Raw genomic sequence first — 20,626 nt, 5'->3', positions numbered from 1 at the left:
ACCAACCCCTCCTCGTTGATGACGTGTTGCCACATGAATTAAGAGCGCGCGAAATATCCCCCCTCCCTCCACATGCTCCATCGCTGTGTTATAGAAAAGCATTTACAGTCTTACCGAAATTTAACGTTTAATGTTTTTTTTTGTCACCTTAACATAAATTCAATAGAAAGAAAAGCTGTTCCATGCATTGTTTTTTAACAGATGTCCTGACGGGGTTTGGGGGATGGGTTACCTACCCACGGGAAATTCAGAAACGCTAATTCAACACTTGGCTGGACTTCTCCACACATGCATGGACATGCACACTTGCAAAAAGGCTGGGATTCAAACCCAACACCTTCTTGTTGCGATGAAACCGCTCCGCAATACAACCCAGTTTCATATGATTAGATTCATAAAGTAAATAAATCAACCCAAAGCAAACTGTCTCTATGTGAAAAATAGCAAGTATAGTTGTGTATGTAAGGCCTACTGAAGGTTACAAGACAGAAACCCAATTGAAGTCCAAACTACTGTCCACCATTTAATTATTAATTAGATAGCATATTACAGAGACAATTCAACTAGATCATAGAGTTAGATTTGTTTAAAGTTTATCTAAGGAAAACCAACCAATTGCATCAACTCATAATCTCTCACACTGAACATGCATGCAGCAACAGTGGAGAGGACAAATTCCCTATTAACAAGAAGAAACATCCAGCTGAACCAGCCTCAGTGTGAGCGGGCTTGTGCTGAAGCCAACAAGATTTCAAGGAGATAGAAGAACATAGAAGCACTGATCTATAAATACTTTCTATGTTAGAAAATGTAATTGCAAACTAGCTCCACAGGGGGCTCTATCTGGGTTGAGCAGATGCACTCTGAGACAGTTTTCATGTCAAAAAAAGAGGTAGACTCTCAAAATGTAGACACATTTTAGAAAACTGACTTTTGTTTTGCTTCATATTGTTGCCCTGCTATTTACCCCATGGACTTTAGATCACAACTGACTGTCCATTTAATGGCCCTTTAGGGTTTTCTAGAAAGAGACAAATTCAAGTTTCCAGGTATTAAAAGAGCACAGAGAAAACCTTCCAATGTAATCTGCTTTTGTCTAGCACTCCAGTTCTTTTTATCTAAGTCTTTGGTTGCTTCTTTGAAAGCAGTAGGTTCGGCAATTTTCTTTTCTCAGTATCAGTTGAATCATCAAAAAATAAAGTTCAGTGAGGGAATTAGGGCCTGCAGGAGTTTAGATATTGTCTGGAGTTCTCTTCAATGTGCTTTGAGGGTTATTTAGAAAGAGATTCTAAAAAGGGCTCCCTATTGTTCTGGGTTATCTTAATCTGTGGACAGTCAGTCTAATTTCTATTTTTTTAATTTTAAATAAATCCAAATGAACCCATTTAGAAACTAACTAGCGTTGTCTATGTTCTAGTTTTGAATTTCTTTGAACCTTAGAAATTCTTTTCAGATTTTTATTTTTGAAAAATGGCATATTCTGTTTCCTTTCTAAGTGTGAGCTCTATCTGCTGTCATGGGTCAACTGCTCGGCCTGGATATATCTAAGTTAAGGTGCTGGAAACCAAAAATATTCCATGATAAAAAATATAAATCTGACATTTTAATAACACAAAATATGAAGAGATAACAATCATTTATTGTATCTGCCAATGCAGGGCAGTAATGAACAGATCCCCAAAATCCAGGTCAAAAGGTCACTTTCATTTGCATTTTAAGTGATGCAGCTGCCTGTTTTTCATTTACTCTGTATTCCCCACCATGGCAGCACCTCCTACAAAATCCCTTGCCTCATTGATCCTGATTGATTTCTCCCATTCTGCTTGTTTCAGGCATTAAATTTGCACTAAGAAAAAAGTCTTGCTGTTGCAGGTCTCATGTTGTAACTGTGATGCTGTGCTAAGACATTTCTTTAAACCAGAGAAACATGGGTTGTGGGATTAACCTGATGGTTTATTTGACCTTCAACCATGTAAATTGAGAAGCGATGAGTTCATTCAGCTCACAATGTTCTCATGGGAGATTTTAACTGCTTTCCATGATATAGAAATAAACAGCTTCAATAGTGTGAGTAACTATTTTTTTTTCTGAGTTGGAGGGCTTTTTTTTAGTCTTTGATGATGCTTTGGGTGTTTGGGTTGCAACATTTGTGGTTAATGTTGTGGGGAAAAAAAAATTCCTCCTTCATTCCACGTTAATACTTCATCTCCTGCATATTCTCATTAACATTTCCTTCCTATTAGTCACCAGCAACAACTAAAAATGTGCTTTTCTAGCTGATGAATTCCAATTTGCCATTTGAACACAGACGCCATTCAAACACTATTACTATCACGGGAGAAGAAGTGGCGATGTTGGATCAGTTTAAATACCTTGGTGTTCACCGTGGCAACAGACTATACAGGAGACGCAACAGCAAAGCCATCTATGAGAAGGGAGAGGATAGACTGTTGCTTTATGTCCATATATTTTCTTAATTTTTTGTTAAGTTTTAACTGTACAGAAGTTTGGCCTCACTGTCTGATTTTAAATGCTTTAAATATATATGTTGGTTGCACAGTATTTGCTTAGGTTAGTAGTCATTAAGTACCCTGTGCTGCAGCTTTTAATTGTTTACCTCTGCCCTACAAAAATGAACCAAATTGCCGCAATAGAAAGCATGTTTCTGCTTTATGTTTATTTTGTATTTTGTAGTTCTTTTCTGGAAGGCTATCCGTAATGTAATGACATCCATGTCTGGAGACTCTTTCTTGCACTGGATAGTGTTCTTACTTTATAAGATAAAGGGACAGGAGCTAGGAGCTACTATCTGAGAACATAGCAAGCAGCCAAGCTTTACGTAGCTCTGCTAATGAACTCATTTTGGAGCCAGGTGTGGAGAAGCAGAGACACATATAAAAGTCACAGCAAACTGGTCCTTGAGGACTGGAGTCTGAGTAGATTGTCTGCAGACTTCTTCTATAAGTGTGTTGGAGTAGCAGCATCAAAGTCCTTTATTTTTTGATAGTTGGAACAGATGTTGCACAAATACAGATTCTTTCTAAAACAAAGAGCATTACAGAGAACCCTGAGTATCCTCTCCATTAGGTTGTCTTACAACAGCAGCTTTCAGTCAGAGGCTTGATCAGAACCGCTGTAATACAGACCTCTACAGAAGATCTTTGCTGCCAACAGCCTTTAACATCAACAACAACTCTGAAGAGACTTGGATAAATAAGTTACAATAACATTTAATATTGCACTTGGGTTTAATGAAGTGTTTTTGAATTGAAATGAAAAATCAGCCTCAATACTCTTCTGTTTTAACATTTATGTGTAGGGTCAATTAAGTTTATTTTCAAAAGTAATTTAATTATAACGCACTATGTGGTTTTTGACCTGTATAGGGTCTTCCTCAAATAAAGTTTTGCATATAAACATTCTTCTCACTGTTAAAACACTGAATCAGAACAATTGCTTTCTTTTTTTAGATCAGTTAGAATAAAACAAATAATTCATAGTTAATAGATGCCAGAATGATGACAGATTTTTGTACATAATTCTCCACTGAAGTGAAAGGTTTGCATACACAACTCTTACATTTGGTAGAACTGTACTTTTTGATATTTTGTGTTCAGATGTTTTATATCTCCTTCCACAAGTTTCCCTCTATAATTCCTGGGAATTATGGCCTATTCCTCTTGGTAGATGTGGTGTAAATGGATCAGGTTTGGACTCCACTTTATTTAAACTTTATTGTACTGTAGCTCTGATACTTTGAAACTAATTTATCTAAATTTTGACCTTTAACGTCCTAAATTCTTTGCTTAGGTTTTGCTTAAATGTTTCCACAGAACGTTATTTCTTCATAAGTGCATACATTTTCCACAGTGTAGAAGTCCTTCCAGCAGCAAAACACTCACACATGATACTTCCACCTCAGTACTTCAGTTTTCAACTATTATGACAACCATCCCTATTCACTATCATCATACCACATGTCTCCAGATTTTAAGTCCTTTGTGCTTGTGTGCATTTGCAAATTTTGGTTTGCATTTCAGCATCTTAGTGGAAGGATTAAAGCACTTTTTGATGCTAACATTTTCAGCCTGTTCTTTTTTTTTTATTTAATTTGCATATAAAGTTGTTGAAAAGTGTTTAAACCATCTGACCAACTTTATAGACTCCAAGGCCGATCCAAAAGATGCCTGGTAACCTGCCTCTCTGCTTAGTTTCATTATTGATAGGCTGTATTGACCTGTTTGTCTCTCTTCACCGATGATGAGGAGAGACAAACAACGTTGTCGTTGCAGCGCTGCAAGAAGGAATCCGACACAGCCCTATTAAAATTCGATTCTGATTGTTGATCCAAAACATGACGGACCATAACAAAAACACATTTCCTATTTCTAAACAACCTACATTCATTATTTGACATTATCTGAACAGTTGTGCTTGAAAGAGCTGCAACTGAAATGTCATTGACATGTTCCTACTGTTTTAGTTTTCTGCATATTTAAAGCAACCAAACAACTGCAGGAAAAGCACAAATGAAAAAGTGTGACGCTCTAAGTACTAAATGAAATTAAACACAAAGTGAAAAACAAAACCAGCATGATTTTATCCATTAGGGCTAATAAAAGTAACAGCTAAGAAATATTGATTGTCCCTTGGCTAGCAATTAAGGGAACACAGATGATTAAAGCAGACCTAATCCAAGAGAGCAAGTGAGAAAACAGATGTTTGTGGTTGGGACTAAAACACTGGCAGTAAAGAGGACAACCTTAGATTGTTAAAAGAACAGTTTAACAGGTCTGAGAGACAGCTGCTAAAGGTTATTCAATCATTTCTATGTAATTAAGGAACAGATGTTGCACAAACATGCAGTAGAAAGAATGTTTTGCTGGGTTTAGATCGTCCAGCCGGCCTACAGGAAAATCTCTTTGTAAGATTCCTTTTACCGCCAGTGCAGAGCTGGCTCTACTTTGGAGGCAACTGGGTGTGAAAACAAGAATTTCTCCCAAAGAACAAACAGCAGAAGATAGGTGCAAAGTTCAGAAAAAATTCTTCTGATTGGTGGAGGATAGAAATGGAGATGTTTGGTTGCCATGAGGACATTTTTGGGACATTCTAGAAAATCCATGGGGAGTCTTATGGCAGCAGGTTGATATGAGTAAATCTGCCTGCAAATAAAATAAGCACTTTAGACCAAGATTGCAGAAAAGACGCTACATCCAACTGAGAACATTTAAAACAGACAGAGTTTCTGCAGGATGCTTGAGGACAGAAGTGAAAGGAGATTGGTGTAAAGTTTTTTTTTTCTAATGAAACTTTCATTTAATGTTTGGAGGTCTAAGAAAGAGATAAGCTAAACACCAACCAGGTGTTAGAAGTTCAGGATGATCTTAACTGGGACCTTTTTTCAGCCGATTAAAGTCTCATACGAGCAGAACGACCATTAAACAAAAAAAAAAAAACATATCGGCTATAACAACAGCTACAAAATAAAACACTTTGTCTAACAAATAGGCTTGAATATTTGCCTGTTTTAAGCAAATTATTTCCTCATGCATAATGTGATGGAAAGATGCATCATAGAAGAGATGGGGCAACAACCACAACATGCCTGTAGCTGAAACATAACAAAAAAGCAAACCTCAGGTGACCATATTGTTTTTATTTCATTTTCTTTTTTGTGTGCTTCACTGAGACTTCAGTTTTCTTTGTTTTTCTTTCTGTGTTATTTTAACTCTAACTACTATTGAAATGTTTTGTTAATGAATGTGTTATGATTTTATAAAGTAAAACTTTATTTTTCTCCTGAATGGTGGCAGCATTTTACTTAAACTTATTATCTTACTTCTTGACGATTTACTCTGAAAGATGCTTTCCATCAAGTCTAACTGAATGGGAAAAAAATGAACAGATAATTAAACAGACCAGCAGCTGTAATGATAACAGAAGGATCCAGAGTATTGATTTAAGGAATGTAAATACCAATACAGGCCATGATTCTCTAATATACAGAAAAGCAATAAAACTATATGTTTCTTTTTCCTTCATTTTACCATTATGAAGCTTACGCTGAAAATTCAATCTGGAAGATTCTTGTCAACTTCAACTGAACCATCTGTGATGTCCCTTGTTCAGCTTGAGCCAATCAACATCAGGACCACATCTTCTCTGAAGCCGATCATCTTTCAAGATCCCCTTCCTGTTCTAGCCTCTCTCCAGCATGTAAGCAAACTTTCACATAACTCCACCCCATCTCCTCCCTCACTCTCAGACTGTTCTTAGTCCCTCTCACCGTCTGGCTTATTCGACCATCAGTGTCTGGGCCCTGGGATAAAATTACTCCAATTCTTTTTCTAGGCTATTCACTAAATGGAATGTTGATTTACAGCATTAAAGTTTTCTGAGCGCCAAATAACTTATTTCATTTATGTCTTCATCTGCTTCTGTCTTCATAAACCCCAGTCGGCCTCGGTAGATGGCCGCTCACACCGAGCCTGGTTCTGCTGGAGGTGCTTCCTGTTAAAACTGAGTTTTTCTTTCCACTGTCACTACAAGAATGCTTGGTGTGACGGATTGGATAGAGAAAACCAACTGCAATCAGTTGGTTTTGCTTAGATAGAACATTTTTGACCAATATGTCTGTGTTTCTATATAAACTGAATTGAATAAAACATTTCTAATTGCAGCTTTTCTCTGTGTGAGTTTCCCCAGGTTGAAATGTCCAACATTCTGCAGGATAATCACACAAAAATCTATATAAAGCATACAGTTATATATCTAAGGCCAGAGAATACTTTTGAACTAGCTTGAAAACGTAATCGTTTTAAGCCTGGTGCTTCAGTCATCTAGATACCTATCGTTTTTAAACTTTACATTTCTGTTTATATTTGCAAGTTTAGCACACATATTGATTTCTAGTGTTAATTGCAGAGTGCAGGCGGGTGTTAGTGAATGACAATTATCTGAGTAGCACTTCAGTTGCAGTTCAATATTTAAATGCTTTGTAAGGAACCTAACTATCTGTCCCAGAAAACATCCTGCTTGTCCTTGCAGATTTGAATCTTGCTTGTTAACCAGCGATGCATAATTAATACAGCCTATAGGAACCAGCCTATTCGTTCCATCACTGTGATATAAGAGACCAAATGTTTTAAGATCCTGTCTTCATGTGCTTCCAGAACTCAAGCTATATTGGTGAAAGGACAGATGGCCATCCCTGTCGGTGTGTCTCTCCGCAGCTCCTCCAAACTAATACACCCGGCATATGGGCATGCATCACAAGGTGTGGATGGGCATCAGGCCCTCAGGTGGGCATGCTGACAGCACAGGGGATAAGAGCTGGTCCATATCACCGGAAACACAGACGACTTACAGCTCTAGCTGGCACATTTCACTCAGACAAACCTTCAGTTTGGCAGGGTGGATGCAACAGCAGAGATTAGGCCGTTTCTAAAGGTGCAGAGCGTCTCAGTGGCGGTTTATCCTTATTCAGAACAACCTTAGCTGAAAGGTATCAAGATAATTTCCCTGCCGTCGTCTCTATCCTCCTATCAGAGTGCACTTGAGCTCTCCTTCTGTCGACTCCACACATTCCTGGACCCATCCCAGCTGAGAGGATTAATGGCCTCTCAAAAAGAAAATCACAGGGAATACAGAGTAGATTCATTCTACGCCTCGCATGTCGATAGAATCCACACCTCAGCTGGGATGATATAGGTCAGAGGAAAAAAAGGCACCTGTGCATATAAATACACTATATTGCCAAAAGTATTTGCTCACCCATCCAAATTATTGGAATCAGGTGTTCCAATCACTTCCATGGCCACAGGTGTATAAATTTAAGCACCTAGGCATGCAGACTGTTTTTACAAACATTTGTGAAAGAATGGGTCGCTCTCAGGAGCTTAGTGAATTCCAGCGTGGAACTGTGATAGGATGCCACCTGTGCAACAAATCCAGTCGTGAAATTTCCTCGCTCCTAAATATTCCACAGTCAACTGTCAGCTGTATTATAAGAAAATGGAAGTGTTTGGGAACGACAGCAACTCAGCCACGAAGTGGTAGGCCACGTAAACTGACGGAGCGGGGTCAGCGGATGCTGACGAGCATAGTGCGAAGAGGTCGCCAACTTTCTGCAGAGTCAATCACTACAGACCTCCAAACTTCATGTAGCTCAAGAACAGTGCGCAGAGAGCTTCATGGAATGGGTTTCCATGGGCGAGCAGCTGCATCCAAGCCATACATCACCAAGTGCAATGCAAAGCGTCGGATGCGGTGGTGTAAAGCACGCCGCCACTGGACTCTAGAGCAGTGGAGACGCGTTCTCTGGAGTGACGAATCGCGCTTCTCCATCTGGCAATCTGATGGACGGGTCTGGGTTTGGCGGTTGCCAGGAGAACGGTACTTGTCTGACTGCATTGTGCCAAGTGTAAAGTTTGGTGGAGGGGGGATTATGGTGTGGGGTTGTTTTTCAGGAGCTGGGCTTGGCCCCTTAGTTCCAGTGAAAGGAACTCTGAATGCTTCAGCATACCAAGACATTTTGGACAATTCCATGCTCCCAACTTTGTGGGAACAGTTTGGAGCTGGCCCCTTCCTCTTCCAACATGACTGTGCACCAGTGCACAAAGAAAGGTCCATAAAGACATGGATGACAGAGTCTGGTGTGGATGAACTTGACTGGCCTGCACAGAGTCCTGACCTCAACCCGATAGAACACCTTTGGGATGAATTAGAGCGGAGACTGAGAGCCAGGCCTTCTCGTCCAACATCAGTGTGCGACCTCACAAATGCGCTTCTGGAAGAATGGTCAAAAATTCCCATAAACACACTCCTAAACCTTGTGGACAGCCTTCCCAGAAGAGTTGAAGCTGTTCTAGCTGCAAAGGGTGGACCGACGTCATATTGAACCCTATGGATTAGGAACGGGATGTCACTTAAGCTCATATGTGAGTCAAGGCAGGTGAGCAAATACTTTTGGCAATATAGTGTACTTTGTGTCTCTGTGGGTATTTAGCCAAAGTCCAAGCACATGCCAGATGGATGCCCTCTGCTGCCACCATGTGGGCAAAGGGGGGAAATGTCAGATGTTGGCCATGTTTCCAGTCTAAAACACAGATTTGTCTAGAACTACATTTTTCATTTCTATCTAGGATTGTTTTTGATTTAATGTTTCACATCTTCCGTGCTGAACTGCATTTAATTGTAAAGCAAATAGACCAAATAATAAAGAGCATCTTGTGGTTTATTGTTGTCCAATTGCTTTATTCTGACAAAAATGAGACTGTGCCATTTCTTTTATGTAAATGTCTGCGAAATTTGGATTTAGGAAACAGGAATTCTTGTGCTATTTGATGTTCTTCCCCAAATGTATAGAGAATATTTAAAATAACTTCTATATGTTCAATCCATTAAGTGTTTACAGAATGTCTAACTTTTAAACATAATAATGTTTGTTATATGTGAATTATGTCAGAGGTCTGCAGTTTTTAAAAAGCCCTTTTTACCCTCAGTCCATCTTAAGAAACTAACCAGTTTTTGAAAAAGGTAACTAAAAAAGAGATATTAAAATTTTTGATAAAAACCTACGATAGGATTTAAGGATCTAGATCAATTCTTAAGAATAACAAATTATATAAAAAACAAGTAAATAAATTTTCTACTTAACAGTTAAAAACTTAATTTTGTGTCATTATGTTGTGGAAACTGATTAAAATGATAGACTTCTAAAGCCCACATTTGTTTTTATATCTATAGTTTAATATTTACCACCAGGAAGTCTAATGAGTAAACTGAGTGTGTGAAATTTTACCTCAGCAGTGGACAAACAGCATCATGAACATAAAGGGACACCAACAAGTCAGGGAAGATGTTTTAGGAAATCAAGTTATAAAATAATTGCCAAAGCTTTAAATGTCTCTGTCCAAACCAAACATTCAGCTACGCTTCCTATTAAGAATAAGTTGCTCAAACCCGATATTGACAGAAGAAAAAAGTAAAGACTTTGTAAATCCCTCGACTAAAGGCAAACATACCCGACATACATCAATAATAAACAGGTTTCTACAAAAAGAAAAAAATATTATTTCATATAAAATATTGCATGTTTAATTCATTGTTGAGCAGATAAAACTTTTAATTCATTTGAGCTTTTGTCTGAAATTCCTCTCAATTATGATCTACTTAAAAAACAAGATTTTGGACACCACTAGTTTACATAAAAACCACTAGTTTACATAAAAACAGAATGGTCTTGTCAAAGTCCATGCCAAAATCAGTGAGGATCCATCCATTTCACTATTCCTCCATCCAGTCGGAAAGAGTTTAGGATACATTGAAGACAACCGACAAAGTGTCTGACCTGTATATGTGAAAACGTTGGAAAATAAAGTACTAGAGCAGGTCCTACAGTTGGTTTGACTAAAACCTGACTGATTGGTTCAATCCAAATGCTTGAAAATTGTCCACTTCAAAAATATTGCAGTGATCTTTTTTCTGAGTCTTTAAAAACTATATATGAACACAGAAAACGGGAAACAGTTGTCCAATTTGAAGTTTTATTATTTGGAAAATTAAGTCTCAAAAAGTCATACATTTCAATAACATGTGCACACAAATTCAAAGTCAATACATGTAATATCTGGAATTAAGATCTGTCTGAATGTTTACATCGACAAGAAGTCCAAACCAGCAGCGAGAATTCCACATCAGCAAAGAAGACGGCTTCAAGTAAGACGATTCATTACAGCTTGAGTTAGTCCTTTAGGTTAAAATCCATTCATAGGAGAAAATTAAAACTCATGAGCAGTTGAGTATCCATCAACAGGAAATGTCAAATACAGAGAAAAATTATATCAACTTCCACTTAATGTGCACTAAACTTAAATAGAGTCTAAAATATTTAACAAGCATTATTTCTATTTTTTTCACAAAGCATTTAACACTGATGAATACAAGCTTGATGGAGCAACAAACATAACTAATAAGAGTCGCTGTTTATGAAGGTTTTAAAATTGCAACAGGGAGAGAATCACAATTAACACAATAAAAAAAAATTATAACAAGCCGCTTCGGCAATATTCTTTTTCTTTTCTGAAACAAACGGCACGTGAAAAGGCTTTACTGTGTGATTTCTTACGGTTGCAGCGGAGCTCACGGATCGTACCGGAATCCACTTCTCTACTACAAATCAACACTGTGCCACACGGAGGAACGGGGCAAACACAGGGAAGCGTGGCGGCGACTACTTCTGCAAATCCACACAGCGATTTCTGAGCTATTTTTAAATAAGAATATGTACAACATCGAGGCTGCAGTCTGTGGCATGTGGATGTCGCAGACTCATAAGTTAGCTGGCTCAGTTACAGTTCACAAACATTAGAAACTAACTGAATGACTAGCAACTGTTACCTAAAATCTACCTTCTAAACTCCCAATATCTGCAAAGCGTGGGGAGCAAAATAATTCATAAAGAAAACAAAAACTACTTAACATCACCATTTCAATACAGTGCCTTGTTTCTCCTGATCACGATGAACATGTTGGGTGCATATTACTGACAGCAGTGAGCAGAGGGAAACAGCTGTTACACGGCGTCACTAAACTAGAGACAAGAGGAACATTTCAAGGTGCATACAGGTTAGTAGATATGGAGTCCTTGGTTGGTGTGCGGATGAGATTTTTATGTGGGCGCACATGCAGAAATCTCTCATGACCTTTTATTAACAGGCTGCATTCAGAAGCGCTGGGACTCAAATCAAGGCTGAACTAGTAAAACTCACCGGTGTTACCAGTCATCCGTTCATGCACGAGCATCCAGCTCTGAGAAGGGTTGTTGTGGTTGCTGATATACGACCGTGCAGTTTGGTTCTCAGTGTAGGCCAGGTGCTGGGTGCCCTCATCCATTCTGTGTGGTTTTCAATGTCTGCCTCTGGGTGTGTGCGGTGATCTGTGTTGGACCAGTGTGTCTGAAGAAGAAAAGTGTCGGCTGCGGGATGTGTAGGACAGACTATAGGAAAGCGCTCGGATTCGCTCGAGGATCCTTCTGGTTCCTGTAGCGCACGGCGAGCCACACTCCCAGGATCTGTGATTAAACATCAGATGCTTTAATGCACCTCTATGATTTTATGACAAATACTTCTACAGTACAGATGTAAGATCAGGGAAGGATGAATAGATGGAGCTTTTGGACAATGGATGCATTTCCATTAAAACATGAATAACGTTCAATATTCTGCTAATTTCCAACATGCTAATTCTAGAAATTCATATATTTCCATCAAATAAGAAATAAAATAAATTTATTTCAAGTTGCACATCCACATAATCCTCCAACTACTTTCAGTCTTCTTTGATAAGGTCGAAAGTTCTGGTTGCAGATCATGTGACCAGTGTGAAACGAAACTGGTTTCCATTGCAGTTTTGTAAAATATAAGAATTTAGGTGCGAAAGAAAAAAAATAAAAACTCATTGAATCATAAAAACTATTCATTAAACTTTTTTTTTCTTTTTCAAATTGCAGTGTCTTGTTTTCGCAAATTTATTTTTGTAATTACAATTTGCAAAAATCTATGGCTAATGGAAACGCAGCTAATTTCACCCATCTGGAAAGACCCAAAATCCTACATGACGTGAAGATCAAATGAGATCACATCTTTATTATTTAGAGACGGCTTTACCTAACATCCATTAAAGAATATAAAGTAAAAACAACTGACACCTGAAGCCATGCCTAATGGATTAGAATCGTGTTCTTTCTTAAACAAAGTCTTTTCTATTAATTTAGCTATTCTCAAAATTCCCATTGGCCAGCTTTTTTTGTTTCTGTATTCAATTGAAAACATTCAATTGATGCATTTAAAAGCACATGTGAGAAACTAAAATATCATAGCAAATTAGAATGAAAATAGCTTAAACGCTATTCCCCTTCACATTATTAATGAGTGTATACAACTTTAAATAGAAACACTCGCTTGCCATGGCTGCTTCGCTCCACCAGCAGGTGTGTTTGAGTTGAACACTAAGTTACATATTAAAAAAACAAGATGCCAGCCATCTGGTTTAGTTGCAGGCAGCTCTTCCAGCTTCACAACAGACTTTAAGCCCCGCCCATCATAGCACCCATGAGCTCTCGTCTACATTTCAGCCGAGGCGCTGTTAAACTTGAATGCACTAAATACCACCACCCAGCTGTCCATTCTGTTTAGACTGGCCAATAGGAACACAGGCTCGCCTATGACAGTTTTCACTTCGAGAAAATAACATCAGATTTTGCTATTAGTGTGAACATTTTCTCTCCAATATATTTATTTCACTAAGAAAAAGATTTTCCCCCTTAAGATCGATTTTTTCCTCAAATTTAATAAAAAACACAAAAATAACTTTTGCTTTAGCAAAAAGCACAGAGAAACAATCAAAAAGATGACCCAAAAAAAAAAAAACCTACATAAATCAGCCTTCTGAAAAACTGAAAGCATCTATTCCCTCTTTAACAACTAATGTAATAATCTCATACACATTTAGGAGAGGAAAAAAAAGTCATCTCGTAGTTTTACCAAATGAACTCCAACATTTAAGCTTTTAGCAGCCCAATACACTACAGGGCAGATCTACAGAAAAAGCTACAAATCCATTCATCTAATTATACACAGCAGTGGAGACAGGGTATCTTTGAACAGCAACCACTGAGTGTTTTGGAATCAGATTCTCACCTCTGAGAAGCTGAAGAAGAGCCCCACGCCCCCAAGGATCTTCAGAGCCTCTGTTGCATGATTCAGCATCTTATCCCCGCAGGACTGACAGCGGTCTTCCTTTTTGCATGGCTGGAGTGAAACATAGAAAAAAAAATGAGCCTGACACAGCTTTCTTTTGTAGAAGGAAATTTGACACTAACACTAGAAGAGAATAATAAAAAATATAAATGAAAACATCAATAAAATGATACTTCAGACTCACAGCGCGGCAGTTTTCCACGTCAGCTTCAAACATTTGCCTGCTGTCAGTGGTGTTCAGCAGCCCGCAGCAGTTGAGTTGACTCTCCAGGTCGGTCTTTGTGTCATTCAGCATAATCCCCCAGGTGGAGTTGAGAAGAGCCACCTGGAAAAAAAATAAAATAAAAATAAGGATTCCACCTCACGATTTGGATCAATTCGCACAGAGATAAATCATCTAAATAAAACGAGCCGTTAGCTAACCTGTTGTCCTCGGTTCATTGCCAAGCAGGAACAGGAAACTCCAAATTGGAAGAGGAAAACAATAAACAGGATCACCATGTACTGGCAACAAGTTAAAGAATCAAAGCAGCCCTGACAAATATCTGAATTACACCAAACATTCAACTGAGATTTGTGGAAAAATCCGGGACCTCCCTGTGAGTCTGAGTTAATGCCAATCAAAGAAAGGATACAAAGAAAAGCATGACTTGGTGGTGGTGTATCGCTCCTATGAGTCCAACAATGGCGATAAGCAGCAGGAAGACGCCCACTGCTATGACTCCTCCGATGATATGGATGCTCGACACCAAGCCGAAACCCTTCCCCCATGCTGCAACTCCAATGAGCAGGAGCCCAACCAGCTGGAGGGACAAAAGGAAAGAAGTTAACAACGATCAGCTGAGGCTCTGTGCATTGGAACTACAGTTACCCTACAACTTATCTTACAAACCGCACTTCAGCCTTTATTGAGCCTTTTCAAAGTTAAGCTGTCAGAACAGCTAAACATAAGGTCAATATTTAACACAAAGTCACACAAAGATCAGTTTCATTTAGCCTTGATGGTGTACATTTTTCTTGTACAAACACATACAGTACATAGGCCTTTCTAAGATAACATAACCAAATGATTTCTGTTCAAAAATTCCTCGGAGGAATTAGCTGAGGTATCATCAGGAAGCAAGTTTGTGGCTTCTGAACACATCAGTGGTGACTCAGTCAGCTAGCTGTTCAGTGACTCAGTCATCAACAACATGCTTGAGTTAAACACGTGTCTCACCGTGTCAGAGTTTTTTTTTTTCTGGGATGCAATGCAACATCCAGCTCGATGCAGATCTGCTGTTGAAATGTGCATTAGTTACGCAAAACCAGATTAGTAACAAGCGTTATGCTGCATTTATAGGTAACTTGGCTCCAATTTGTAATATCTAAATGGCTAACAGAACCTATGGGGTTGAATAACAAGGATGTAGGGTCAACAAAAATATAGTCACAGTCTAAGATTGACTGTCACGTTTTATGTTAGTATGCAATCATGGATGTCGTGACTGTTACATGACAGCCATGGCATTTTAGACATTTTTTTAATGAGAAACTATTAAATCTATTGTGCACTTTACACTCACAATTTTTTTGCTGCTCTTCAGTCACTCAGCCTTTTATTTCCCCTCTTCTAAATTCATTGTTTAAATCCTACAATTCACTTCTTCTACCTTCTTTTCTGCTGTGGAAGCACTAGCATGCCACCCACTAGAGTTGCATAAGTATGACACATTTATTACAACATTTTTAGCTTCAAGTAGGTTCATCTTTAAATTTAGGCTCCATCCAAATTCATCAAATTAAAGAAGAGATTATTATGCAACACTAATGTGTAAATTAGGACTAGAACTTTCAAGAAATGAAGCACATAAAAGGGAGAAACAAATGTGGATGGCTGAATCTCTCTATTTTCCAACTCAAAACATAGAAATATGACTACATAAGCATGAGTCACACAGAATACATGTGAAGATATTTATTTTTATTTCACTCCGTGAGGTGGCCTAAGCCTATAGGAATATCCGGTGGTCCCTAAGCTACTTAATTCAGCATTTAGCTTCCTATCTGTCAGCGTCATTAGGACAGAACTCATGGTGATCGCTGACATTTTTTGCTTTGGCTAAACAAGTGCTACAGATTTTCTCAATTCGGATGTGCTCTTATGCTTTTTCTGTGCAGAAACCTTATTCAACTTCTTTTGGATGTAGCTCCAATTAGGCCCTGCATTATACCACAGAACACCAGCTCTTGGGAACTATATATCACGTTGGTTTCTTAATAAATATGATTTGCTCTTTTAGATTAGATAGTATTTTTTTTTTTTTTTTTTTTTTTTTTTTTACATACAGTAGTTTTGAATAATTGCCAATATACTTACTATCGCTATTACAGGATTAAAAGTATTTAATTATTTAATTTCATAGTACTTTCATTAAAATACCATATTATTTAGTCATGAACAGGGCATTATGGCTGATTTAAGAATGATTAAAAGACAATTAGCTTTGCCTTTTTGCAGCAAAAAAAGCAGGCCATAGCTAAATAATTGTTTCCTGAACGTTTATTGAAGTTTTAATTCTTATTGAAGTAAATCTTCTCAGAAATAGGAACTTTATCTTAGGTGCTGTTGAAGGGTTGGCTCTGCATGTGACCTTTTCGATTACATTTGGGTATGCCTGTTTGTACATAAAGCTGAGTCGAGTGATATCTAAACTGAAGGATGCTCCAAAATAGAAGTAATGGATCGGATCATTAAATTTTTTTAAATATAACTTTCACAATTTACTTGTTGACCTTAAATACATCTGATATAAATAATATATATTATTAATTTACACGAGAATAACCTTACTTTGGCCATACCTCGGCTTATTTAGGGATACATTTATTTAATCTTGGCTGTCTGAATACGAAATCGACACTATATCTTTTTCTACCAGAATCTTATCACAATTTCAATGCTGATTTGTAAATTTTTCATCTATTTGCTGTAATTGTTTGTTGACATTGTAACTCCTACACATCGAAATGATTAAAGTGAGGATCATCAGCTGAGCATAACACTCCGTTTAGTAAACAAAGCTGTCACATGAGTAGATCTAGATCAACCAGTGTGACTGTAAGCACTGTAGAAATAGAGATAACAGATTTTACATGACCAGTTTCAGTATTTCGCTCAGCTGATGGCCTCGCAGCTAACGGTAGCTTTAATTCACATAACGGCTAAAGCTAACGTGCTAACGTTAGCCGCTATTCTACAGTGCTATTCAGAAGCCCGAGATATAAACCATCTGGCGTCTAGGAGTTAAATACATACCGTTCCTTTGTGAAATAGAAGCAGAGTGCATGTGAACAAAATGTTTACAACATGAGTACTTTCAGTTGCGCTGTTAGCTAGAATAAGTAGCTAGCTAGCCTTATCTAAGCATTACGCCACTACATTCAGCGGCTGCTGCTTAGCATTTGGCTAAAACTTAGCATCTGTATCACCACTCACCATGTAAACAACATTCAGGGAACAGAGGGCATTTTTCGAACAGGTGAATCCGCCACAAACCATATTAGAAAACACTACTGATTTCAGATGACCTGAAGAATATTGTCCACTATCCCGGCTATGAGCTACGCCGACGTTTACTGGACTCGATTGGTGGAGAGGGCGTAACCGGTTACGTCAAACTGACGACTGACGTCAAGGCTCTCACTTCGACGCCCATTCTGAGCTCCTTCCTTCTTTGTGAGGCTTCATTACTGCAGGAGGGATCGCAATTAGATGTTTCTTGTTATTTGTTGCTTTTTTTTTTCTTTTTTTTATCAAAACAGATCTTTGATCAAAATGAGATTTGGGATTTCAATTAGAAGCCATAAAGGTTATGGTTGGCTCTATATTATTAAAAGTGACTGACAGAATAAAGAAAATAGCTTATGAAACCACTTCTTACCTGGTTGAAGTAGCTGGAAGAGCAAACCCGGCGCCTGTCGAATTCGCGCTATTTCAACGAAACATCGCGAGAATATAGCTAATATCCCCGGAAAAAGTGCTCCGTGGGGAGTCCCAATATGGCGGACCAGTGACTGGGAAGGCGTTTCACACTGACATTCCACAGTCAGTGGATGTACTGACCAAGAAATCCATATATCCCTCCACCTCGTACTATAAATGGGATATCAAGTGAAACATAGATAAGATCGGGAGTTTAAATATTATGCGGCTTGGCCAGTAAACAGTATTGTGCAAATTAAGTTTGTCATAAACCTTTAAACAATTAATAGATGAATGTTTATATGAACATAATGCAACTATTCTGGAAGCTTTCAATCATTCATGCAATTTGTTAAAAAAATATATGTAAACAAGAATGTAACCAAGAGTCCGTAATCAATGATGATAGAACACTAACCTATAGATGGCTTTCGCCACATATTCGATAATACTTCCTTTTGTACTCAGCAGCATGAGTCAAGGCTGCGGTTTCTTAGCAATCCACCAAGCGGTGTAGTGGAGCGAGACAAACAGGACAGTAGTGACCAAACTCTCCTAGGTGGCAATTATGCCCTTTGGGTGTGATGCAAAACTTGTTAATGAGGGCAGCTTTCCCTGTTAAACAACAATGCATGCCATTAAAAGGTTTGTAAACAACAACAACAAAAATCAACAATTTTTTTTATGTTAGTAATTTTCTTCTAGTTTTTCCAACAGTTACCACTTTGTGCTCTGTCCAGGTAGGAATGCATGCATTTCATACTGATGTTAACTTCCTTCAAAATATTATTCCAGATCCACCATTTGCTTTTCAAGCCATCAATGACCAACCAATTCTGATGCTGACTCTTGAAAGAATTGCCTTACATGTCCAGTCTATTTCTTGTAAGAAAAAAAACCAACAATGTAAGATCTTAGGGCCTAAGATAATGTAAAAAAAAAAAAAAAAAAGCAGAAGCAGGGTTTGTTATGGTTTCAGTTACAGTGTCTAAACAAAACTACTCATATTAATGAAGGTTTTTTTATGTTCTGGGGTTCATCTTATTAACACAACTTCTCTTAAGAACCTTCACTGTATTGACATTAAGCTCAAATACTATCATTGGGATAATACTCTGAGACTTCATGAGTTTTGCCTGCTTAAGAGTCACTGGAAAGCCATCCAGAACATACCTGAAACATTAATGAAGTCAGACATTTTTTCCTACTGAATTAAAAACAAAAACCTTGCAAAACTATTAATACACCTTGACCTTTTTTTCTTGATTTTGTCATTTCACTATCACAAACTTCAATTTGCTTTATCTGGATTTTATGTTTAGGACCAACAAAAAGCAGTGAAATCAAAGGAAAATTCTACGTGTTTTTCAATTTATTTTCTCTCAAAAAAATAAGAAACAGAGTGGCATTCATCCAAGGGAAGTTCCATTTTCTCTGGTAATATTAAATCTTCAACCTTCAGAGGTTCCCTCTTTAATGAAAATCATTTTTCTGTGATCAATCAAGAGTCGGTTTAAATCCAGGTGTTCTCTGTTTGCCTTTAGGTCAGTTGAGAAGATAAGTGTACAAAAATAGAATAAGGCAAACAAACAAAGCAAGTCAAAGATAATGCTGTGGAGAAATGTAAAGAATTCCTAAAAAGAAAAATAAAGTGCTTTAACATTTTTAACATTTCACATTAGCAACTTTCATTCCATCATCAGAAAATAGAAAAAGCATGCACTGTGTGCAGAAATACAAAAGTGCAGCATTCTACTTGAAGTGACTGGTCAGTTAGGGAGAGCTTTCATTAGAGAAGCAGAGAGGAGGCTCATCATAACTCTATAGGACCCGCAGAAATCCACATCTCATACTGGAACATTTGTAGACAGGATAACATTAAGTTGTGCCTTCCATATTCATAATTTATCCCTGATGGAACAGTAGCAGTAAGAATTTGCTAGAGGAAAACCAAGAGTCAAATAATTACAGAAGCTAGCCACTATTGTTGGCAGATGAATAGAGCTAAATGCATGCTTTGATAAGTTTTTATCATTCATTGTAATCCAATCGGACTGAGTCTGAGAGTTTATGCAAAGAAGAATGGCAGAATTTCAGTGCAAAATTAGTAGAGAAAACCACTAAGGACTTGCAACTGTCACTGCAGTGTGCAATTGACTATGAATACCAATACTGTAAGTGGAACTATTATTGTAGAATTTTAAATGACCAAACATCTTACCCTTGAATGCTGCACACTGAGCCAAGGAGCATCACCTCCAGACACTGAATTGCCAGTACATCAGGCAAAACAAGGCCTTGGTATAGATACCTTCTCATGTGGAGCACCAAACCGTGGTGCTCTCTGTGTTTTAAAGGGGAACACCGTTTTTTTTTTACATTGGCCCCTTGATTTTACGTTATAACATCATGTTCTACTCACCCATATTAGTTTTGTATCATTTGGAGCTGTTCTGAAGATATTCCGTTAGGTTATATCCAAGTAACGTCTTCCTATGGGCAATGAGTTAAAGGCACAAACTGAACTGTTCATAATTTATTATTTATGGTACGCCAGCATTCATAACATGTAGGCCAATCACTGTCCCCCAGACATCTGTGGTTATATTTTTTATATTTATATATTTTTTAAACAAAGCGGAACGTGTTTGCCGTCATCCTCTTCAGGTAAAAGCTAATAGAAAATTGAAACTGTATTTATTAGATGAAGGTACGGTCCCTCACATATTTCTCTTTTCCCTCCTATGTAAGCCTCCCGCCTCGCGAATCATTTTGATTGGCACTAGGGGGTCTGTAAAATTGGCATGTTCTGCCAAGAACATTTAGCTCTGCAATCCTTGTGTTTTTAGTAACTGACTTGTACATTCATGTTTACTGAAGCACTGCTGCGGATTAACTTTGA

General features: G+C 37.9%; 1 protein-coding gene across 1 annotated transcript; it reads right to left on the bottom strand.

The window, feature by feature from the left end:
- Positions 1–10,533: 10,533 nt before the first annotated feature.
- Positions 10,534–17,417, bottom strand: tspan31 (tetraspanin 31). The gene is made up of 6 exons (XM_038309369.1): positions 17,239–17,417; positions 14,396–14,563; positions 14,184–14,264; positions 13,945–14,085; positions 13,701–13,811; positions 10,534–12,073 (listed from the first exon to the last, which is right to left on the bottom strand). The coding sequence occupies exons 1-6, from the start codon at positions 17,299–17,301 to the stop codon at positions 11,999–12,001; spliced, it is 639 nt and encodes a 212-aa protein (XP_038165297.1). The 5' UTR covers positions 17,302–17,417; the 3' UTR covers positions 10,534–11,998.
- Positions 17,418–20,626: the final 3,209 nt, after the last annotated feature.

Source organism: Cyprinodon tularosa, unplaced genomic scaffold (genome assembly GCF_016077235.1).
Source record: "Cyprinodon tularosa strain WSP-4 unplaced genomic scaffold, ASM1607723v1 ctg66, whole genome shotgun sequence".
NCBI lineage: Eukaryota > Metazoa > Chordata > Actinopteri > Cyprinodontiformes > Cyprinodontidae > Cyprinodon > Cyprinodon tularosa.
This window is presented reverse-complemented; position numbering and strand designations above follow the sequence as displayed.